The sequence below is a fragment of the Monosiga brevicollis genome, genomic scaffold (genome assembly GCF_000002865.3).
Source record: "Monosiga brevicollis MX1 MONBRscaffold_17 genomic scaffold, whole genome shotgun sequence".
Lineage (NCBI taxonomy): Eukaryota > Choanoflagellata > Craspedida > Salpingoecidae > Monosiga > Monosiga brevicollis.
The window spans coordinates 577,151-598,051 of record NW_001865054.1 but is presented as its reverse complement, the minus strand read 5'-3'; the positions used below and the strand labels follow the sequence as shown (position 1 = coordinate 598,051).

Here is a 20,901-nt window from a genome sequence, read left to right as displayed (position 1 = left end):
TATAAATACGCAGCCCAGTCCCAAATTTCGCGCGCGCGCCAACTGGTCCAGCCACTGACGGCTGCTACCCGACGACATCCACCCTGCCATAAGGTAGCACACTGTTTTTCTGACATTGTTTCGCATCCGTCTGACATTGTCGAATAGTCATCATTATTTTCACGTGTCAAAGCGGTACGTGAGAGAGAGAGAGAGAGAGAATGTGTGTGTGTGTGTGTGTTGAAAAGGGCAGCGCTCCCTCTCCTGCTCGACTCGTCGTTGATGATGGGACGGAGGCACAGAGGGTATGGGGAGGTCGGATTGATGGTGGCGTAGATCTGGGGCTACGCAGGAATGGAATCTAGTCGACCTTGGATGGTTTTCGGGATGGCAAACACCTCGTGCTGATCGGTTTTTTCTTTTTGCGGCCTCAGATCATCGTTCATCATGCCGTCTGTCGAAGAGCAATTGGCGCGCTTCATGGCTCAGCGTGAGTAGTTCGCAATCGCCGGCAAAGGGAGATTCAACAAGAGGAAAGATCTGTGGGCGCTTGCTCAAAGGTCAGCTTTCTTCTGACCATTGTTTGGCTTCTGCGCAAATCATCATCCATCATTCCATGACAGGTGAAGCTGGGGCTACCGCCAAGACTTCCGCCTCGATCCAGCCCGTGGCTTTCAACGATCCCGAAGAGCAGGTGCGGTCTGCTGGTCTACTGGCAAGCGGGGAGGAGGGGGTGGGCATCAAATCGCGTTGATTAGGTGCTTGGAGAAGCAACCTTCTTCTTTCCAACTTGTAAACTTGAAAGTTAAATTACAAATCGGGGGTCTTGAATAGATCCGCCGATACATGAGCGGTGCGCCCCCTGCAGTGGCTGCTGATGCTCCTGCCAAGCCGACTGAGGTGCCCCGCCTAGCAACCACGCCTCTCGAGCCTGTCAAGGTCAACGGCACCATCACAGTGCCCGCGGTAAGTGGTGCCAAGCTGTCTTTCGCTTTGTCGCGTGATTCATGTGCTGCGGCCAATAGCGCCTTGCTGTTCTCACGCCTCTTTCCCCAAATTGGGGTTGCATATGCTTCCATCAACGTCAGGCCCATTTTGTGGACCTGCTGACCAACGTGCTTCGTCTCGAGGGCTCCATCGTCACTGGTCCCGGCTTTGCCTTCAAGGTAAGATAAACGCATTCTCTTGAGGTCCGGCCTCGATACACCGGTAGACGCATGCTCTTGAGGTCCAGCCTCGATACACCATGGAGTTGAAAGGACCGTGGCATCTTAACTGCTCTTCTGCTGCCGTTTATAGTCAGCCTCCGTTGAGGGTTTCCTGCCAAGCTTGGCAGCAGCTGCGCCAAGCCATCCCTTCCTGGGCCGAACTGCGGAGCAACGTGCCGAGGTCGGCCTTTCTCTTTAGTCTCACCAACCTTGGGCCAGACATGCGCACCCACCAGTTTTGTACTTATTCACACCGAGCACGCTGTTTTCCATGCTTGGAGAGCGCAGGTGGTACAATGGTGCAATTTTGCAGCCAACGAGCTGGTTCATGTCACGCCCGGATTTGCCGAGCGCACCATCTCCGCCTTCCAGGTATGCGTTTCTGCAGCCACCACAAACCGCCATTGCGCATTCAGCTTGTTTCTTGAGATTGGTGTGGCTCCTGTACACTGACACCTACTCCTATCGGGTGTACCTATGCAGCGCCTGGATGCTCAACTGGCCCAGGGCTGCTGGCTTTTGGGCAACGAGCCCACCGTGGCCGATTTCGCCGTCTGGCATGAGCTGTCCCGTGTCGTGGTGCGTGGCCCGTTCTTGGTTTGGATGACAGTGTATGCCTGCGACTTATCGTTGCTGGCCAAAGAGCAGCCTCGGCCTTCACCTAGTTCTGCCCTCGCTATTGTGACAGAGTGGTTCCATTTACGCTGCCATCTGCCGCTTTCACAACGTCATCCGCTGGCTCGACTTTGTTCAGCGCCTGCCTGGCTGGAAGCCCGCCCCGGTCAGTCTACTTACCTCGGCGGCCCCTCGCATGTTGAGCCATCGAGAGCACTGACTTTTCGCTCACCCTGTTCTGCTTTCTTTTCTCTCTCTCTCTCTCTCTTTATTTAACTTCTGTTGACTGTCGCTGGCCAGGCTCTTCGTCTCGTGCTGAACAGCGGCATCCAATTTGCGCATTAAGGCATTTTTAATGCCCCTCCCCCACACAATTGACCACGCTTGTCGCTTTTCATCGTGATCAAACTGACAGTCAGCCTGGATCCTACACTACCTACACTATCCAGAGCAACGAACGCACGTCCTCACAACCAAGCACCACCCAAGCCCCTACCCTCCCTCCAACAAATGTACCTTCACATCACAGACGAAATCCTTCGCAGCAAACGTAATTGTCTGACAAACCAGAAAGGATGACTGTTATCTCTCTTTTCTTTTGGATGATGTATGTGAGTTGTTTTTCTGACCTTTCCTTGGATACGACGCCAGCTTCATTGGTCCTTTCCTCCCCCCGGGTCTTCATGGAAGACGCCGCGCGCTTGGCCGGTCTCTGAGGCGAGAGCTCCTTTTCTTGCCCCCCGGCCGCCGATGCTTGATTCGGCCTCGATCGTAGGAATTGATGGCCCGGTAGCTGGAAAGCGCGGGCGTGTCGACGCAGAGCACAGCGCGCTTTGGCTCAACGAGAAGTGAGCGTACGCGAAAGCCAGCCGTCAGTCGGGTGTCAGCCTCCTACTCGCTGCGCTGCCGTGAGCTGTGGCACCAGCCTTTCCCATTTCTGCAGTGCAAAGCAACAATAGAGTGGACTCTCCGTCTCTAACCACACAGACCAAGCAGCCTCACATCGCTCTCATGGCTGCCCGCCTCGAGAGCCTGGACGATCGGCCCTGGCAGATGGTATCCTTTGCCTGCAACCCAGCCGTAGACCACGCCTAGACGTTGACACCCTCATGTCTTCTTACAATTCAGCTAGCACTGCTCACGGGTTTCTGTGCTGTCTACCGTGCCCTGCTTCCACATACGTAGCTGCTAGATGGTCATGATGATTGGGTGAACTGCCTCCACGTCAATGCCGAAAGCATCGTGACCGGCGGAAATGATGGCACGGTATGTGTAGGATGGCTGTGCTGATATCCTTTTCGTTGCTGCTGCTTTCTGGCCCTGTTGCTGCCGCGCAATCTCCACCCTCGACGTACCAATGGCACTGCGACACCCCGCACGCACCACCCACATGGCTTGCAAACGTCAAGATCATATCTCATGCAGTCTTCTCCCCGCTCTTGCATGTCTGTATCCAAGGTTATTGTCTACAACGCCGAGTCAGGAAAAGCCAACAACGTATTTGAGGAGATTAGTGGAGGCAGTCCAATAGATGGGGTGCGTCCCTACCATTTATGGATCAGAGGCTCATTTGAGCTTTTTGGTCCGCTGTGGATGATTTTTTTTTCTCTAGGATTGATAATCTCACGCCGTTGCCCCAATTGCGCAAATGGTCGTGAGGCAGATGTCGCTTTCATCAGACAACGAGCGACTGGCTGTGGCAGCTGGGGGTGCTGGTCTTCTTATTTGGAACTTGCGAACGGGCTCAACGCTAGCTCAACTCCGCTCGCCTGACGACACGGACGACCGCGTACGCTGTGTTTGTTGGGATGCACGCGGTCACTATCTAGCTTCAGGATCTTTGGATGGCCGCTTTTCAACCTGGACTTTGGATAAGCTTGGCCAGTACAGTGTCCACTATGGATTCACCTGTAGCAGTGCCATTAATGACCTGGCTTGGTCACCGACAGTATGTCACAGCCCGCTGCTTGCTTGCTTTTTTTCTTTTTTTCTTTCTTTCTTTCTTTCTTTTTTTCCAAGTCTGGTGTGCGATTTCGTGCGCGTGACCCACTCGTCGTTCCTTGGGCTCATGCCGTCACCTGCTGATAGACCCGAAGTGCCCTTGTTATTGCGCTACAAGATGGCACACTTGAGATTGTCAATGTTACACAAAGTATGCTTTTTCCATCGTGTTGTGAGCCCGAAGGCGTTGCGAGGCCAGGCTTGGTCGGATGAGAAGAAGATGAAAGGCATCTCACTCCCCACTGGGGCTGTCTATTTTGCATGCACGTGCCGTATGTGGCTTTAGAAACCCGCACCACGCTGACGCAGCTCCCGGCTGGCGCGATGCGCCTGGCCTGGGATGGCCGCGGTCATAGTCTGGCCGTTGGCCAAGACGATGGCACCCTCATCATTCTTGACCTCAACGGCAAAGTACTGGCCGTACGTCAAGTGTCCATGCTTAGTCGCGCACCCCAAGTGTCCATGCTTAGTCGCGCACCCGTCTACGCCCGCCCACCATTCAGCTTGGGTTGACTGCCTACTTTATAGAAAGTTGCGGCGCATGATGACTGGGTGACGGCGCTGACCTGGGCAGGCAAAGGCCATCGCTTGCTTGCTTCTGGAGGCTTTGAGAAGGACCGAAAGATCAAGGTCTGGTGCTCGCATTGTCCTCATGCTTGCAGCATGTTGCCTGAAGTGAACAGGTCGAACGGGCCCCGCACACGCTGATTGCTGCCAATTTTGCGTGCAGTTTTGGCGTCTGGGTCGTGGGGAATTGCGTTGCTTTGGCACTCTCGATGGACACCTAGGTGCCATCACAGACCTGGCCTTTGCTGTGGATGGCAACAGCGTGATCTCTACATCCTCAGACACAACGGTATCAAAACATAGAACATTTCCTCGTGACTTGGCGCAGGGAACCTTTTTGCTCGCCAGTGCGCCGTTAGCAGAGGTCAAAGCTGAGTGGTCTCAACTTTGCATGCCGACGTTTCGGGCTTTGTGCGGCGTCTAGGCACGCGTGTGGCCGGTGCCCATGTCTAATCGTCCGGGCCGTTTCGAATCCATGTCAGCTGAGGGCCACGATGAATCATGCCGCTGTGTGAGGTACGCACTCATCTTGCTTATTTGCCGTCTCACACACCACATCCTTGGGTCCTGCTGGTATCACGACCTTTGCGTCCCCTCCACTCCCTTTGGGTCGGCAGTCGCAGCTCAACCTCTGTGTGCCACGCTTACAGAATTAGTCATTCAGGCAAACATTTTGCATCAGCCAGTGACGACTGCACAGTACGCGTGTGGGAGACTGCTACGGGACATCGTATTCAGGTTTGGACTTGCCCAGCCTTGCCCATCCGAATTTGGCTTGCTGCCAGTCATGCAAGCATTGATCCGTCTCTCTTTGACACAGACATACCGCGACCATACGGAGTGGGTTACGGCCGTGGCATGGTCTCCGCATGATGATGAGGTGCGGGCGCCCGATGGTAACAAGACGGTTACAACTTGGATTGGCTGTTGCCACTCACTTGACGAGCAGGTCTGTGAGAACTTGTACTTCAATGTTCCTCTCACGACGTCCTTGCGCTTGGTATTCTGGACGGCACCTTGGATAGTTGGTAACAGCGTGCGGGGATGGCCTGCTGCGAGTATTTGGGCTTGACTCTGCGGAACCACGGCGCGTCTTGCAAGGTCACTTGGATTGGGTGGAATCGGTGGACTGGGCGCGAACGGGAGGCTTGATTGTGTCGTGTGCCTTTGAAGAGGATCCCACCGTGCGCGTGTGGGATGCCATGACGGGCCAGCAACAACACTGCTTCTTGGGGCACGAGGGCCGTGTCCTGAGCGTAGACTTTCATCTGGATGGTGCCTTGGTGGCCAGCGGGGGTGCCGATGGCACGGCACGCGTTTGGTCCCTACTGACCCTCACAGAGAGCCGACGGTTGGAGATTGGGGACCGATCGCCCGTCAACGAAGTGCTTTTTTCGGCATCGGGCTATCTGCTTGCAACAGCCGCCGAAGACAGCTCCATTCGGATATTTGAAACTGGCGGCTGGACGTGCTTATATGAATTTCCACGTCATCATCGCTATGTCACTTGTCTTTCTTTTGCCCTCGGGGATGAATATCTGCTCTCTGGCTCGGATGATTTTACAGGTATGTCGCCCGGCTCTCGCGCGTGGGCCTGTGCGTTTCCGAACCAAAAGGAAGTTTTTTCTTCTGCTTTGTCTTTCTTCTGGCCTACACTGATGCCCATGTTGGGGCGTGGGATACATCCGTGTGCTCTGCGTGAGCAGTGGCCTGCACGAGTTTAGGGGACGGTGGCAATCCAGCCTCATTTCAGTTGGACTCGGCCCTGTTCAGTGTGGATTGGCACCCCAACGCCGGTGCCATTGTGGCCTGTGCCTCTGGCCGCCTTGTGCAACTCCACCTCTCGATTGAAGGTACGAGAGCGCTGGACGAAAAGCGGGCACTGCCAGCCAAGAAGAAAGGTTTGGACGCCGTGTAGTGTGCAGTTGTGTGGTCGAGCCCATGTGTTGAATGTCCGTGTTTGGTGCAATGTAGCTGGTGTTCCCGGTCCGTCGCTGGCGTGGCGACAATCATTCCGCAAAACCCAGCGCCTGGGCAAGGCTGAGCCAGCCCGGGCCACGGTGAAGAAAATGCTGGCAATCGAAGCCATGGGGCGCACTGGCCGGCCCTCGCCAACATTGTCGGAAACAGGCGACGAAAGCCCGACCGAGGTACGTCCCTTTTATTACCCCTTGCTTGAAGTGACCGGATTTTGGGAGCTCCTTTCTGATTCGTGCCCGTTCCTGCCTCGCCTCTCGAGTAGCGTCTGGAATTGCTAGTCCATCCTCCGATTGTCTTGACGTTTGAAGAGATGGAGGTTCGGCCAAGCAAGTCTGAAGCGTCCTGCAACGTCAAGTCCAAGCTCTGTATTCTGCTCTGATGTCCGCCCCGCCTTGTATTAATAAAATTTAATTAACCTTATGATGAGATTGATGATCAACCAAGGGGGGTTAGACGCTCAATCAGAAAATCAAGCCACACACACACATACATCCGATGTACTTGTACATACATCCGGATACAGTTGAAGAAGCTCAGGGCACAAAAACTTTATGTCATCAAACCCACAAAATGGAAGGAGCAAACGAAAAACCAATTATCGTGCGTGCGTGTGTGTGGACTGGAGGATGAAACGCCTCTAAACGTCTTATGCTGCCTTTGGAGAGACCCCAAAGCCCGAGAAACGGCAGCGGCTGATGGTTTTTATGTCATGTTAATCAGTGGTGAGTATGGCCTGGTGGTGATCGTCGTGTTTCCCAACCTTAAGCAACCAAGCCAGTGATGATGATCAACAACCCAGCAGAACTCAACCAGCCCAAGATGCTTTTGGAGTGTTGTGTTGTGTTGTGTTGCACACGTTCCACTAAAGAGAGAGAGAGAGAGAGAGAGAGAGAGAGAGAGAGAGAGAGAGAGAGAGAGAGAGAGAGAGAGAGATGAGAAGTGTGTGATTTCTTTTGCCCGCGTGCTCCAAACTAGCCCCTTACTTCATGTATAGGATTTATAACGAGAACCCCATTGAAGTGGGATATTCGTGTGTGGTACGTGAGGGGGGGAGCCCAGATACACGCGCATGTACTCTTTTTGCATTTTTTTTTTCTTCTTTTTTCTTCTTCTGCTGCTGCTGCTTGTTTCTGCGTTTGCTTGGAAGAGACGGATCAACCTGAGCTTGTTTTTCGTGGCGCCACCGTCGCGCTCAACGACAGGCAGACGTTGCCTGGCCAGACTTTGAGTCAGGGGATTGAAGCAGGTGAGAGTTGCGTCGTCGATTCCGCGTGCTTCTCCTCCACACAGCCCCCACCCAGCAGATGAGCCTTTGCTGGTTCTTCTCCCGCGTGCTCGGCATCAGCCCTCAAGTGATCTGTGTGCCTCTCTAGGTACCCGCCATCATGTTGGAATACGCAACCACTGCCATTTGGACTGCCCTGGCCATCATCCTCGTGCGCTGGATCGTCAAGACGGTGATCAGCATTCGCGCCATTGAGAAGCTGCCTGGACCAAAGTTCAAATTTCCTCTCGGGTAAGGTGCTGACCACCCAGCTGCGTAGCAATTCCAACTCATACATCTCTGGCCAAGCCCCTCACTCACACTCGGCATTGCCGTCTGGTGTGTTGCTTGCCGCTGTCCGTCATCGCCGCCCCCCCTTTTGTTAGAACTTTGTATGCCCACCCTACCCCTGTGGAACATGTCAAGCTGATCAAGCGCCTGAGCGCTGAGAACCCCACCAGTGGCTTCCGCTTCTGGCTCGGCCCGGTCCAGGCTGTTTGCGTAAGAGTTGGGATTTGCATCATTTGAAACTGTGCCGTGCCCCAGCTCCTAGCCAGGGGAAAGCAAAAAGAAGACATCGCAGAACTGACGCTTGCTCTTTTTTGCGTGCAGGTTTTGAACCACCCTCAAGCTGTCCGAGCCATCTTGGAGGACGAGCCCCCCAAGGCCCCCATGCTGTATCGTTACATTCAACCCTGGCTTGGAGAGCACAGCCTTTTGACGCTGGAAGGTGAACGCTGGAAAAACATGCGCCGTCTTTTGACACCGGCCTTCCACCTGCACATCCTCCACCATTACGCCCCCGTATGTCCTAGTTGCTGCCGATCCCCTTCTGTTCGACCGCTAGGTAAAATACCTTGCTTACCTCTTCTATGGTGTCGTGCACCAATGCAGGTGATCGTTGATGCGTCATCCATCATCATTGAAAAGTTTCTTAACCACGCCAAGACCAAGCCCGAAGAGGACTATGATGTTTTCAGCGACTACGCCCTCTTGACCCTTGACGTCATCTGCCGCGCCGCCTTTAGCCACGAGGGTGATCCGCAACGCAACCCTGAAGACAAATACGCCGTCAGCATCGGCCAGGTCTGTCTAGCATGCCTCCGAACTCGCCCAGAGCCTCTTCCTGTCTCCCTCTCTCTCCTCTCTCTCCTCTGTGTTTTTTCTTTCCCCGGATTCCCCTTACACTTAATTCTCGACCTGATGAATCATTCGCAGATTGCCGAGAGCATTATTGCACGCGCCATTAACCCCAAGATGATGTTTGACGGCGTCTACTACCGCAGCAAGGAAGGCAAGGAATTCCAGGAGCTGCTGGACTACGTTCACGACCATGCTGACAACGTGCGCCCTCGCTTACCACCCCAAAGACCACCTTTTTTTGGGCAGATTGTACACTCGACACCGGCTCACCCATTGATGCATGTGTGCCCTTGCCACTGTAGCTCATTGACAAGCGCGCAAAGGAGATTGAGGGTCTCACTCTAGATGACATTGGCCGTACTCGCCCCGGAGGACGTACTCTCCTCGACTTTTTGGATATCCTCCTCACTACCCAGGATGAGAACGGACAACGACTCAGCAAGGAGGCCATTCGCCACCAGTGTGATACCTTCCTCTTTGCTGGCCATGACACCACTTCCTCGTGTCTTTCCTGGCTCTCCTACCTGCTCTCCGTCAACCCGGAGGCACAGGAGAAATGCCGCAAGGAGATTTTTGATGCCTTTGGTGATGAAGCCCCAACTTATGAGGATGTTCAGAAGAAGATTCCCTATCTTACCTGCTGCATCAAGGAGGCTCTGCGCATGTACCCACCCATTCCTGGTGTTGCGCGCAAGCTCACCAAGCCGGTGAACGTTGGCTCGACTGTACTCCAGCCTGGCACAACGGGTATGTACTGGCACATGGGCCAACTGCTTTTTTGGATGCATTGATAATGCTTTCCTACTTTCGTTCTTTCATCCCTTGAACAATGACTCTTTGCTGACCTTGATTTGACGTTGCCACCCACCCACAGCTGCCGTCGGCATCCTGGCTCTGCACTACAACCCCACTTTGTGGGAGGAGCCCACCAAGTTTAAGCCTGAGCGTTTTGAAACGGGTGTCAAGCACGATTCGTACAGCTTCCTGCCCTTCTCCATCGGTCGTCGCAACTGCATCGGCCAAAATCTTGCCCTCAATGAGATCCGTCTGGCCATGTGTCAAATCCTCCGCAAGGTGGTCATCCTGCCCTCAGCCGAAAAAGACTATGAGCCCCAGCCCATGTCTCAAATTGTGCTTCGGTCCGAAAACGGCGTTCGCATGCGCTTCAAGGTCAGCACCTTTGTTCTTATCGTGTACCAACCCATTATCCAGCATCTTCAGGCCACTCATATTTATTTTGCTTGTCGTATCTCTCTATCAAACTTCCAACAGGCATACGAAGAGTAAGCCCGCGCCTATATGTTGATCGCGGTGTTTGCCAGGTGATCTTAGGACCACTGAAGCTGGCACACATCCGACCGCCACGCTTGGCTTGTCTCTCCTACATGTTTCGGCAATCAAATCTTTTCTCTTCTTAGCTTAGGCGGCCGTGCCGCGTCGCATAGCCCATGAGAGCATGTGGTCCAGTACGCATCGTGCAGCTAGCTGGAGCCTGTCCTGTGTTTGCTGCTGGCCTTTGGCAAAAATTCCACTTTGACTTTGGAGCCCTCAGGCTTTCGTCGCTTGCATCACGATTTTTACTCTTTCCTTGGCTCGTGGTTACTTCTGGCCAAGCCATCAGCAGCTTGCTTGCTGCAGCAGGCCCAATTCAATCCCACAAATCCATCAAAACACTCTGGTCACGATCCTTTTCGCCCGTGATCCGTCAAAGTTTGAACAATGCCCACCGGCAGACTGTCTGAAGTATGAGCTAAGAAATGACCACAAAGCTCCCCTTCCCGACCGAAAAGCAATAGCATATTCATGTCCAATTGAATCTTGTAAAATCCTAACGACGCCCCCTATTACGGGCGAGCAAAGCAATATTATTCACAGGGCAGTAGAGTCAAACCTTTCGACTCACAATGGGATGTGTGAGTCAATCAAATCTAAGAGAAAAAAATCCACACTTGTGCAAGTGACAAATCCGATATCAAAAACAAAACGTGGAGCGTTCGCTTTACACAATGGAGGATGACGTGGGCAACCCAAGCGCTGTGCGCAATTGATGTTGCCGCGTTGTGCTTGCTAGACCAGCTCGCGCAACTTCAGATGACTTGCTATGCGCTACGCCGGCGGTGGAGTCGTACACAGTAGAAGAACGAGGTGACGACTGTGCGCTCGATGCCACCGAATCCGGCACAAGTGCCCGGGCAGTCGCGTAGGCGAGGCTGTGCTGCTGGACCGGTGCTGACCCAGCATCGGTAAAGATGATGGCAGGAGTTGACGGGGTGGTGGAAGCGTGATCCATTTCCATCACAAAGTCCTCCTCTTCCTCGCTGTCATCTTGATCCTGGTGAGAACGCGAAGCCTCAGCATGCTCAAACGCAAAATGGCCTGGAGACGACGGCCGCTTTGCCGTGCTGGATTGCCGGCGGCCAAAAGGACTTGGCCCACGGCTGGCCATGGCCAGTCGCTCCTCGCGTGCCTCTCGCTGTGCTTTGCGTAGGCTGTCCACCACCCTGGGCGGCAACTCCGTAGCCGGAAGGGACTCGGCCAATGCCAAAGGCAACCGAGCATCAGCAGCCAGCATGCTGGTCAAGATCTCTCGTTCGTGCATACTGGCTTTGCGAGCACAATTGTCACAAAGCTCATTCTTGCTCAGAGGCACACTCGCAGCTGGGGCGCCGTATGCCAAAAGACCATGGTCGTTCGGGTGATCCAGGAGCTGCATCATGGCCATTTCATGAGCAGGCAGCTCCGGCATTAAGGTGGAGAGGAGCTGAGCGGAGGCTTCTGAAATCTGGCGATGCTCCAGGGGATCCTTGGTGTGCGAGGCTTTTCGAGTTTCCATGTCTGCTGATTCCAACCGCTCCTCCGGGTGCACACGTTCCATGCCTTCTAGATAAGGCATCTGTGCACCACAGTGCGTTCAGATCCAAGTGAAAATATTGAAGATGACATGCAGAAACATGGTCAAACACCACAAAGCAAGCATCAGGAAAATGACCTCAAACTCCCCCCATTTGCCCCGAGCCAACAAACCTGAAACTTGATCATGGCTTTTCGAAGAAAGCTGGCAATTGTGCTGAACCGGGGTCGCTCCGGGTTCCAACAACGTTGCAAGAGCATGAAGATGATTGTGGGCATCTCCTCTGGTTGCTTCAGACGGACACCCTTGAGAACCTTTCAAGGGAAAAAAAAAAAAAAAAAAAAAAAACAGAGTGTGTGAATCAGCTTGGCACTGTGTTTGGACTTTTCCCAGGACGTTCGGGAAAAAAAAAAAAAAAGCAGCAGCAGCAGCAGCAGCAGCAGCACGCACCTCTGAAATGACGTTGTCATGGTTGAGCTCTTCATAAGGTAGCGCGGCCCACGAGAAGATTTCCCATACCGTCACGCCGAAAGCCCAGACTACAAGAGACATGCAACAACATGCCTGTGAGCTCTCGAGAATAGATCAGACAAATAAAGCACACTGCCAGCGTATGGTCTCTGCTAGCAAGCGGTGTCTCTCCAATGCCATATTCTTTCTTGGGCACACAAGCCAGCCAAACTCACCGTCGGAAAGTTCTTCAAAAACGCCCGAGGTGAAGACTTCAGGAGGCATCCAGCGCACGGCCGCAATCACCTCACCAGTCTTGCGATAGTACCCCGTGCTTTGTTGTCGGTTACTACGGGAAAAGCTTTTTACCTCGCGCGCCAAGCCAAAGTCGGCGACGACGCCAACCCAATTCTCCGTCAACAGCACTAAGCAGACAAGGAATAGGAAAGCACGCACATGTTGAGCAAGCGGGATTGATCAATCTTTGGACCACATCATGCCTTGCAAACTGGACAGATGTTTCCTCAAACGAGTCTCAAAGTTTGTTTGCTCATGGACAACACCTCATCTTGGCAGGTGCGCACTCACCATTGCGCGTGGCCAGATCGCGATGCACAACTTGTTGTTCTGCCAGGAATTCCATGCCCAGAGCTATATCCATCGCAAAGTACAGTCTTTGTCGCAGATCAAAAAATTCGGGATTGATCAAGTGCGATGTGCGCAGGTTTTCGGAGAGGCTGCCGCTTTGCATGTATGGCACAACGATGCGCAAGGGCATGGCCTATGTCGGTGGAGCAGAATATGTTATGAAGCCAAGAGAAGAGAAGCCAGATCAACAGTCTTGATCAACGGGTAGAGAGGGCGACCAATTCCCATGGCTCACCTGCATCGTCACACCAATCAAGGGCATAACGTTCATGTGACCTCCACTCTCGGTCAGTTGTTTCATAATGAGAGCCTCTTCAATGAAGCTGCGTGCCTGGCTGGATGTGGCGCCAGGACGGAGCTCCTTGACAGCCATGACGTCGTCAAGGTAGGTGGCATGATGCACAATGCCGAATTCACCTTTGCCCAGCTGTCGTCCAAGAATGAGCTCACCGGCATTCAGCTCCCACTTATCGGGGGGTGGAAAAGAGACAATTTGTTCTTCCAGCACGCGTCGTCGATGATACCAGACAGCCACGAACACAAGGACGACCACCACGATGGGCACGAGGATGACCACGGCCATGAGATAGGGGGTCCAGATGCTGTCATGGCCCGTGGCAATAAAAGCAACATGATTTGAGACTTCTGATTCGCCCACTATGTTGGCGACAGAGACGGCAATCTCACGAACACCCAGCTTGTAAAAGTCGCGTTCGTTGAGGATGATCTGATGATCCAAAGGATACGGCCTTTGCTCGCGGACCGAAGTGTCGAGATTTTCTCGGTTGTAGTAGTGCAGGATAAGAATCATATTACCCGGCGCTGTGATGGGCACTGCATCCCAACGTAGCTGAATCAAGGCTGTCACCTCCTCTGTGTAGACTCGAGACAGTTGCACGGCGCTGGGGATGGCAACTGCAGTCTGAAGCTGGACCAGGTCGGTCCAAGCAGAGAGGAGTGCCGGGGTTTCAGGGCTCAGCCCGGTGTAGTTGTAGGCAATCTGGCTGTCCAAAAGTTCACTAAGATCTGCGCGACGATTTCGAGTCTCCAGTAGCTCGCCAAGCTCGGGAGGTACTTGATCCACGATGGAGCGCGATATGGCACCATCCAAGACGAAACGAGCCTACAGTGATGAACCGAAAAAACAGACAATAAATCACATGAGGATGACGAGGGCTGAAAGACGGAGAGGCCTGAATGATGTTTGAAGCCACGCCAGCAAAAGATGAAACAAGGACAAACGAAGAATGATACGAATGAAGCGACATACGCGCAAGGAGTAATTGGAGTATGGAGCTAGATCGGAGACTTCAATCATGAAGCGGGCCTCAACATGGTTTCTGTCAAAACTCAAACCTGTCATGATTGAAGAAAAGGAGAGCCAGGGCGAGTCAGTCATGCACAGCACCGTGGCGTGCGCATGTCGCGATGACGCTTCTCCACGATAAAGAAGCGCGGGTGGGGCCTTTTGCTCGCTTCGCGACACATTCGCACGCCGGGCTCGAGGAGTGGGGCCAACAAGTGCGGACCGTACTTGTGCTGACACCATTCAAGTAGACCAGAGTGGTGGTAACATTCGTATCTTCTCGAAGCACCGCCAGCTCAATGGCATGAATGACACCGGTGTCTGGACTGGGAGGCTGCAAGGCAATGATGGCATTCGTCGCAGACACCTCGATGGACGAGAACTGCCAGGCACGACGACAAAGTGGGAGGTCGCAAAGAAGTAAGGAGGGGCATGAGAGAATGAGAGAGGAGGTTTGGTGTATGCAGGACAGGTGTCTGCGAAAAACATACCGTCAGCCGCTGCTGGTCCGAGCCCAATGCTGCGCGGGTGGTGATATTCTGGTTCACGGACCGATATGTACCCAGGTTGGTGAGCAAGAGGAATATCTGCACCCGATAGTGCGTGAAGGGCACCAGATTTTGAATGGACACTTGGTAGGCATGGCCGCTGCTCGTGTTCAGAGAGTGGATGGACGAGTTGACGACAGCGCCATAGGACATTTGCACGCTGTTGTAAGGGGAGAGGCTGTTTCCAGCCTGGCTAAACCAGACCAGGACCTCTGCAGTCATGGCCACGTCAGTGTGGGCATGAACAATGAGGTTGGCAGAGGTGCTGGTGAGCTCTTGGACATAGATGTCACCGTCAAACTCCAAAGCCTCGGGAATTTGAATGTCGGCTGGACTGGTGACCAAGATTTCGTCGTCGTCAACGGTGAGAAACCATGAGTAGTACTGCTGCGGGGCGAGACAATAGAAGGAAAAAGTCGCCGTGCAGTAGGCGGCGGCGAAGGTAACGGTGTGATTCATCTGTGAGCGGCTGACGGGAGACGAGACATTAGTGGCCAGAAGGAGGGCAATGATCGTGACGTCTTCCAAAGTTCGCGCCAAACCAGAGACCGAGGGGATGGTGGCGGTTGGGGGGAGGCCGTAAAGCGTGTTGACGGTGGGCTGGAGGGTGAGATGGAAGTGTTCATGTTCGAGCAGGTCGTGGCCGTGCGAATCTGATAGGCAGGCAGTCAAGTTGAACGTGACTAGCAGGTGGGTGCCATTGCTTGTGTACTCTGGTGCCGGGATGGTGCATGCTTGGGCGCAGTGACCGAGCAGCGTGCACAGGAGTACTGCAAGGGTGAGCGCTGCCGATATCCTTGCTTGGTGCCCCATGTTTGTTAATGGTCGAGAGGCACCCCCGCACTTTGCCCACCAAGGACGTCAGCGACAGGTCTGGTCGATAGCCTGGGTCCGGCGCGAAAAAGAGCGCACCCCACTTGGTGTACCAAGCGCCGACAACGAACGACAACCCAGACTCGCCGCTGCCGCCGCACGCCAACGGCCAACCGCTGCTGTGACCCAAGCAGAAGGAGAGGGGGGGAAGGGGGGGGCGGGGGTCAATGCTCCCTCAAACGCGCCATCAAACCAAAAAACAAAACAAAAAAACTACATGCAATATTTCAAGTCCAAACGTCCAAAAATGCAGCAGCTGGCAGCAGGGCACGCCGTGGCTGTCAAGTGTGCCGTGACGCCCTGCCAGACCGACTGGTTTGATCCGCACACCCCTTTTGTGCACGCACAGAGAGAGAGAGAGGGAAAAGTGAGAGAGAGACAGAGCGGGCACATGCGCGACACCCTGACGCGTCCGCTCTGGTTCCAGAGAAAAGAATAAGAGAGAAAAGGAAGAAAGGCCCTTCAAGGGTAAATAGGATGTGATGGTTGAGGCAAGGCACATCATCATGGCCCCATGGCCCCATACTTTGACGGGGTGCGCATCAAGCTGGCGTGGTATCGAAATGTCATGAGTGACATATACCTACTTTGAGCGTCATGCTTTTGTGTCCACTCTGGATAAGTGTCAAGGCGGACGAAAATGAAGCAAAGTATCAAGAAGATGTTGAATCCAACGTCTTCACTTCAATAGAAAATGCAGCTCAATGCCTCGTACATGGGTTGAAAGAAACCCCAACGACATCAAGCCAACGCCATGATCACAAACGGGGTTCTGATGAAACGTCTCGGAGCGAAAGTTCAGAGAGAGAGAAAAAAAATTAACAAGATGAGTGCGCACTTGAAGAAGGTGTGCTCGCCCTGAGTGGGAGTGAGTGTCTGTGTCCGAATGCGTCTGCTGGTCTGCTTATCCGTGTGCAGCCATGGTGCCGACCGCGGCCTATCAAAACGCATCTGAATGGAACGCCGGAACAGATGTGTTCGCCACGAGCCCATCACCGCACGTGTGTGAATGCACGGCTCCCAAAAAAGGAGTGCATGTGATTATGGGAGAGAGGAGTGCGCAAGTAGATTGTTCATGGCGGCTGCCAACCCGTTTCGTCTGATCGCCCCAACCTTAATTCCAATGAGTGTTGGACGAAGAGTTTTTCACGTCAACGTGCCTCGCACATGCCTGCCGTCATTTCGTAGGTGTTCACAGCACCCTTGCCAGACTTGGAAGAATTGCCATCAGATCCTTCCATCACATCTGAACACATCTCGCAGTGCACCCATGCCCAGGCACGCGTGATGCAAACAACCTTTGTCCCTGGCAATCGGGCTCAACGGCAGCTGCAAAGCCGTTCACCCCAATAACGCAAAACTTTTGATCCAAATGCCCTTATCGACCTGTCGTCCAACCAGAACGACAACACACACTTGATACTGGGAACAAAAAATTGATGACTGTAAACTTGACTGAATTGGGGCCAGCACAACATCCAGGTGGCCGCACGACGACCAAGGAGAACATAGACATACGCACACGACCCACATACACACACGAACACACGGCAAAGGGCCATTAACAGCAGCTTTCGCCGACGTTGGCACAGTTTGATTAAAACAAATGAAGCAACCGGAAACCAGAAGACGCACGACCGCGCCCCACTACGCAATAGGACAAGACCTTCTTGAGTCCATGACATCAAGGGGAAAAGCACGTGTCCGTATTTCTGTGATCCAAGCACGCTTGTCTTCGCCAACAGAGAAAATCGCATGGCGACAGTTTTACTTCTTGGGAGGCGCGAGTATGCTCTCCAGTTGCGTCTACGCAAAAACGAAAGGTTGCAGTCGGCAAATTAGCAAACGCAAACTCGAGCAACGTGATGTGGGAATGGTGCGCATCACTCCCCCAAACCGAGCATGCCAAGCCCAACTACAAAGTGCCGACGACCTTCCCCACTGTTGCACATGCCTCCCACGGTGGCTTGACCAGCGATACTCGTCACAACGCACCTTGAGCTGTTGATTTGTGCGCTTGAGGAACTGGAGTTCTTCCTCGTGTTGACGTTGCTCTGTGGCACGGCGCTCCTTCTCGCGCTGCTCAATCTCCTCGCACTTGGCCTTGAGCTTCATCACCTCGGCCTGCAAATCGGCGTTTTCTTGCTTCAACTGGTCAATCTCGCCCGCCATATCACCCTTGCCCGCCTCAGCCTGCAGTGCCTTGCGCATACCAAAGGCCACGCTGCTTTCGTACAATGTCTACCATTGCCACCGGGTACAACCACGCCATGGTTATTGCAAACCCGCCCCTAGGTGACTACTCTGTGCAGAACTTCCAAGGATCATGGCTTCCAGCACAAACCTGATACGCAGCAAGCGTCATGCGCAGCTCATCGCGCACACGCAGCAAGAGGAGACCGCGCTCAGCACATTCCACTGTCACCTGACGGATAAGCTCATCTATGTTTCAACAATGGCACCAACTTTAGAAAAGCTGCCCGTGGCACCACAGGCATCGTCCAGGCAATTGGGCCGCCATGATAGCACATGAAGAAGATTCCAACTTACCAAATACTTGGGAATAGAGCTCACGACGCACGGGACAAATGCCAGTCTCGCGCGCTTGGCGTTGCTGCAACTTGCCATCCAGCTGCTCTTGTAAGTTGATAACATCAATACGGGTAGCAGGCCTGTTTCGTGCCAAGTGCCATTCAGGTTACGTATGAGAAATATACACACCTCCCAAAGCCATTGTCGAGAAATAAGGAGGCGAGTAACGAGCAGACTAGAAAACGCTTTGCCCTTTGCAGCAGGTCAGTAAGGAACAGAAAGCTTACCCAGCAGAAACAGACTGCACCCAGAGCTGCCCTTGCTCGGAGAACTCGCGGGGAGGCAAGATAGCGTTCAGGATCTCCTCCGTTTGCTAAAAAAAAAAAAAACACAACATGACAACCAATATCGTCAATCAAAGAAATGAGTTCATTCAGTGCGTGCCCTGTAATAAAACTCCCACTGCCACCCAAAAGAGACAAATGGCAAGCTTTTGAAGACACTTGAAACGAGCAACCCCCAGTCGAAAAAAAAAGCATGTTTCGATCAAATAAACGGGCAAACACGAGGAAAAAAAGAAAAAGAAGCCAAAGATAAAAGCAAAAGCACACAGCATTGGCGCTAGGCATGTGGCTGCAGGCGCTGCAATTGTCACCGCTCGAGTACATCCGCACCATGACCAAACTCTTCCCGGCATGTTCCCAAGAGAAGAGGCTTGAAAGCAAAAGAGTGACAAAACACAATATCTCGAGGTGCTTACGTACCGGAGACGCCTTCTTTTCAACAGGTGGCAATTTCTGGGCCCGTGGGGGCTGAGGAACAGGAGCGCCAGGTGTCAAAGTTGCCGCCTTGGAAGGAGACGAGACATTGCGGCGCGACCCCTTCACCTGTGGCCCCATGCATTCATGAGAATACCCGTCAAGGTTTCGCATCGGTTTTCCATGGCGACTTTCTTGGACGGGCAACAAGCTCAACAAGTAGCGGAGAGCCAAGCAGCTGGAGAAGAACGACACGCAGATTGCTCTCGTACCCGTGAGGCCTTCTTGTCAGTCGACTTGCTGATCAGCACCGGGTTGTCGTACTTGACCAGGGTTTGCTGGGGCGGAATCATGGCGCCGGCAGCGTAGAGTGCAGATGCGTCGTGCAAAGGAACACCTCAATAGCAGCAAAGCAGGCCAGACTCGGCAAAAAAAGGACGGAAGACGCAACGGAATGAATGTCAAGCTGAAGCCTTGAAGCGCGGTCCAGAGCTGGATGCCAGCGAGCTTGAGAAGAGGGATTGATCGGCAAGGCGAAAATGATGCAGCGAACGGACGGGAACGACGTTGCCAAGAAGAATGGAAGCTTCAACCATTTAAACTCTATTATTCGCTCTCAAAACTATACAAAAAAGACCTTTTCAACAAGATGGTAAAAAAAATGATCGTCAGCCAAATGTCAGACGTTTTCTGGCTCTTGGCTCTTGGGTGGCCCTTAAGCGACTGCGGGCTCCAAGGCCAGGACGTCCATAATCTTGAGGGGCAGACCAGGTCAATGAGAGCATCGCGACGCAAGCGAGGCGGGGAAATACAACCGACCAAAGTACGCCCAAAAGCACGCCTCAACAAGCATGCTCATGCCAGCCAGCCGCAAATTGCGAAGCCATGAAAAAAAAAAAATAGAGAAACAGACAGACAGACAGGCAGACAGACAGGCAGACAGACAGACAGACAGACAGACAGACAGACGCAAGCTTACCTGACTGCCGCATTCATGACAGACCATGACAGGCTGAGGATAGGTGGCATCGCAAACAAAGCAGGTGTATCCTAACATCAGTTCAAAGCTGGGCACGACGGGCTCTGCGCGAAGCAGATCAAGGTCGTCCCCCTGCATGTTCCCGGGGTGGAGGTAGCACGAGAGTGAGAATAGAAGGAGAACCCTCATGACAGATGCGAAAGGCAGCCCCCAAGTCATCAAGGCTCACTGACGCGCGTATTGGCCCGCTGGCGTCCACTTCGCAAGAAGCGTCGTCGTGATACCGTGCCGGTGCTCTCGCTACCCGAAGAGCGCATGGACCGCGTGGATTGACGAGTGAAAAAGCCCTTGCGCCTGCGCAAACACAGATGATTCGTTTCCGAAGTAGACCAATTCCATAAATGGAGAAGATGCGTGAGTGAGATTCGGGCAGCCGTGGCTTGGATCCAGCGGTGAAAGTATCTTGATTTGGCGTGTCTCAGAACACACCGTTGCACAGGCGATTTATCTGGCCCGCCGCTCTTAGCACTGCCCGCAGAATTGACGGAGTGTGTCGAGGTGGCGGAAGAGAGTCGAGGGCCCGAGCCTGACGCCAGGGGGAGACCCGTGTCGTCACAAATCTCCGTCGCTGCAAGTGGCTCTACCGCCTGGCGAGGTCCAAGGGATTCGCCTGCTAGTTGCCACATGTCCATCACACGAATGAAGTGACGCCCGCGCAATGCACAGCAAAAACCACCAGCTGAATAGGCAAATTTTGCAGATCGCACCGATGCTACTGGCGGGCGAGGCCGGGGCTGCAGGTATGCTGGGCGTCGGTGATGGGCTGACTCTCGGCGAGGTTGAGAAGGGATTCGATGGTGGTAGATCAATCAGCGCAGCGGAGTTGGTGCGAGTTGGTTGAGCGCGTTGCACGCGCTGCCCATGCGCCCCCGTAGATCGACGTGGGTTGGCGGACATGGACTGCCCTCTGACTGAGGGGGGGCGCCGTTTCGCCATTATGGACGCCACCCGGTACGTCTGATCGCAGATAGACGTCGCTTGTGCCTGGAAAGGTGTGCCAACACGGCATGAGCAGTGATGCGACTCGAACCGAAAAGTTTATCCCCCGTTCCCATGTCGGTGGGAGTCATGTCACTCAGGAAGCACCCTATTGCTTCTCCTTCCTCTTTTGAGCGCTTGTTAAAGTTGCCGGTACCTTG

The 20,901-nt window shown here is 53.6% G+C and overlaps 3 protein-coding genes across 3 annotated transcripts; 1 reads left to right on the top strand and 2 right to left on the bottom strand.

The window, feature by feature from the left end:
• Positions 1–426: 426 nt before the first annotated feature.
• Positions 427–10,422, top strand: MONBRDRAFT_37875 (uncharacterized protein; the record flags this gene model as incomplete). Its single annotated transcript, XM_001747556.1, has 20 exons — positions 427–469; positions 603–673; positions 814–945; positions 1,068–1,145; positions 1,407–1,559; positions 1,671–1,766; positions 1,876–1,968; positions 2,988–3,068; positions 4,332–4,433; positions 5,191–5,319; positions 5,396–5,936; positions 6,345–6,520; positions 7,724–7,866; positions 8,001–8,115; positions 8,227–8,418; positions 8,509–8,700; positions 8,833–8,958; positions 9,060–9,504; positions 9,632–9,927; positions 10,030–10,422. The coding sequence occupies 20 exons, from the start codon at positions 427–429 to the stop codon at positions 10,042–10,044; spliced, it is 3,219 nt and encodes a 1,072-aa protein (XP_001747608.1). The 3' UTR covers positions 10,045–10,422.
• Positions 10,423–10,436: 14 nt separating this feature from the next.
• MONBRDRAFT_27123 (uncharacterized protein) lies at positions 10,437–15,373 on the bottom strand (the record flags this gene model as incomplete). Its single annotated transcript, XM_001747463.1, has 11 exons — positions 10,437–10,598; positions 10,887–10,986; positions 11,025–11,650; positions 11,782–11,922; positions 12,059–12,147; positions 12,295–12,483; positions 12,647–12,839; positions 12,942–13,829; positions 13,977–14,062; positions 14,241–14,394; positions 14,504–15,373. The coding sequence occupies 11 exons, from the start codon at positions 15,371–15,373 to the stop codon at positions 10,437–10,439; spliced, it is 3,498 nt and encodes a 1,165-aa protein (XP_001747515.1).
• A 1,501-nt stretch (positions 15,374–16,874) lies between these two features.
• On the bottom strand, positions 16,875–19,249 carry MONBRDRAFT_33249 (uncharacterized protein). Its single transcript, XM_001747462.1, has 7 exons — positions 18,996–19,249; positions 18,730–18,852; positions 18,253–18,338; positions 17,984–18,105; positions 17,778–17,875; positions 17,429–17,674; positions 16,875–17,239 (listed from the first exon to the last, which is right to left on the bottom strand). Exons 1-7 carry the CDS (start codon positions 19,074–19,076, stop codon positions 17,201–17,203), a joined length of 795 nt encoding a protein of 264 aa, XP_001747514.1. The 5' UTR covers positions 19,077–19,249; the 3' UTR covers positions 16,875–17,200.
• Positions 19,250–20,901: the final 1,652 nt, after the last annotated feature.

Coding starts and splice junctions, on each gene's coding strand:
- MONBRDRAFT_33249 (XM_001747462.1), bottom strand. CDS start 19,076: ATGATTCCGCCCCAGCAAACCCTGGTCAAGTACGACAACCCGGTGCTG. Junction 17,876..17,983: donor GCTCTATTCCCAAGTATTTG/GTAAGTTGGAAT, acceptor GTTGAAACATAG/ATGAGCTTATCCGTCAGGTG. Junction 17,240..17,428: donor GCACAAATCAACAGCTCAAG/GTGCGTTGTGAC, acceptor GTTTTTGCGTAG/ACGCAACTGGAGAGCATACT.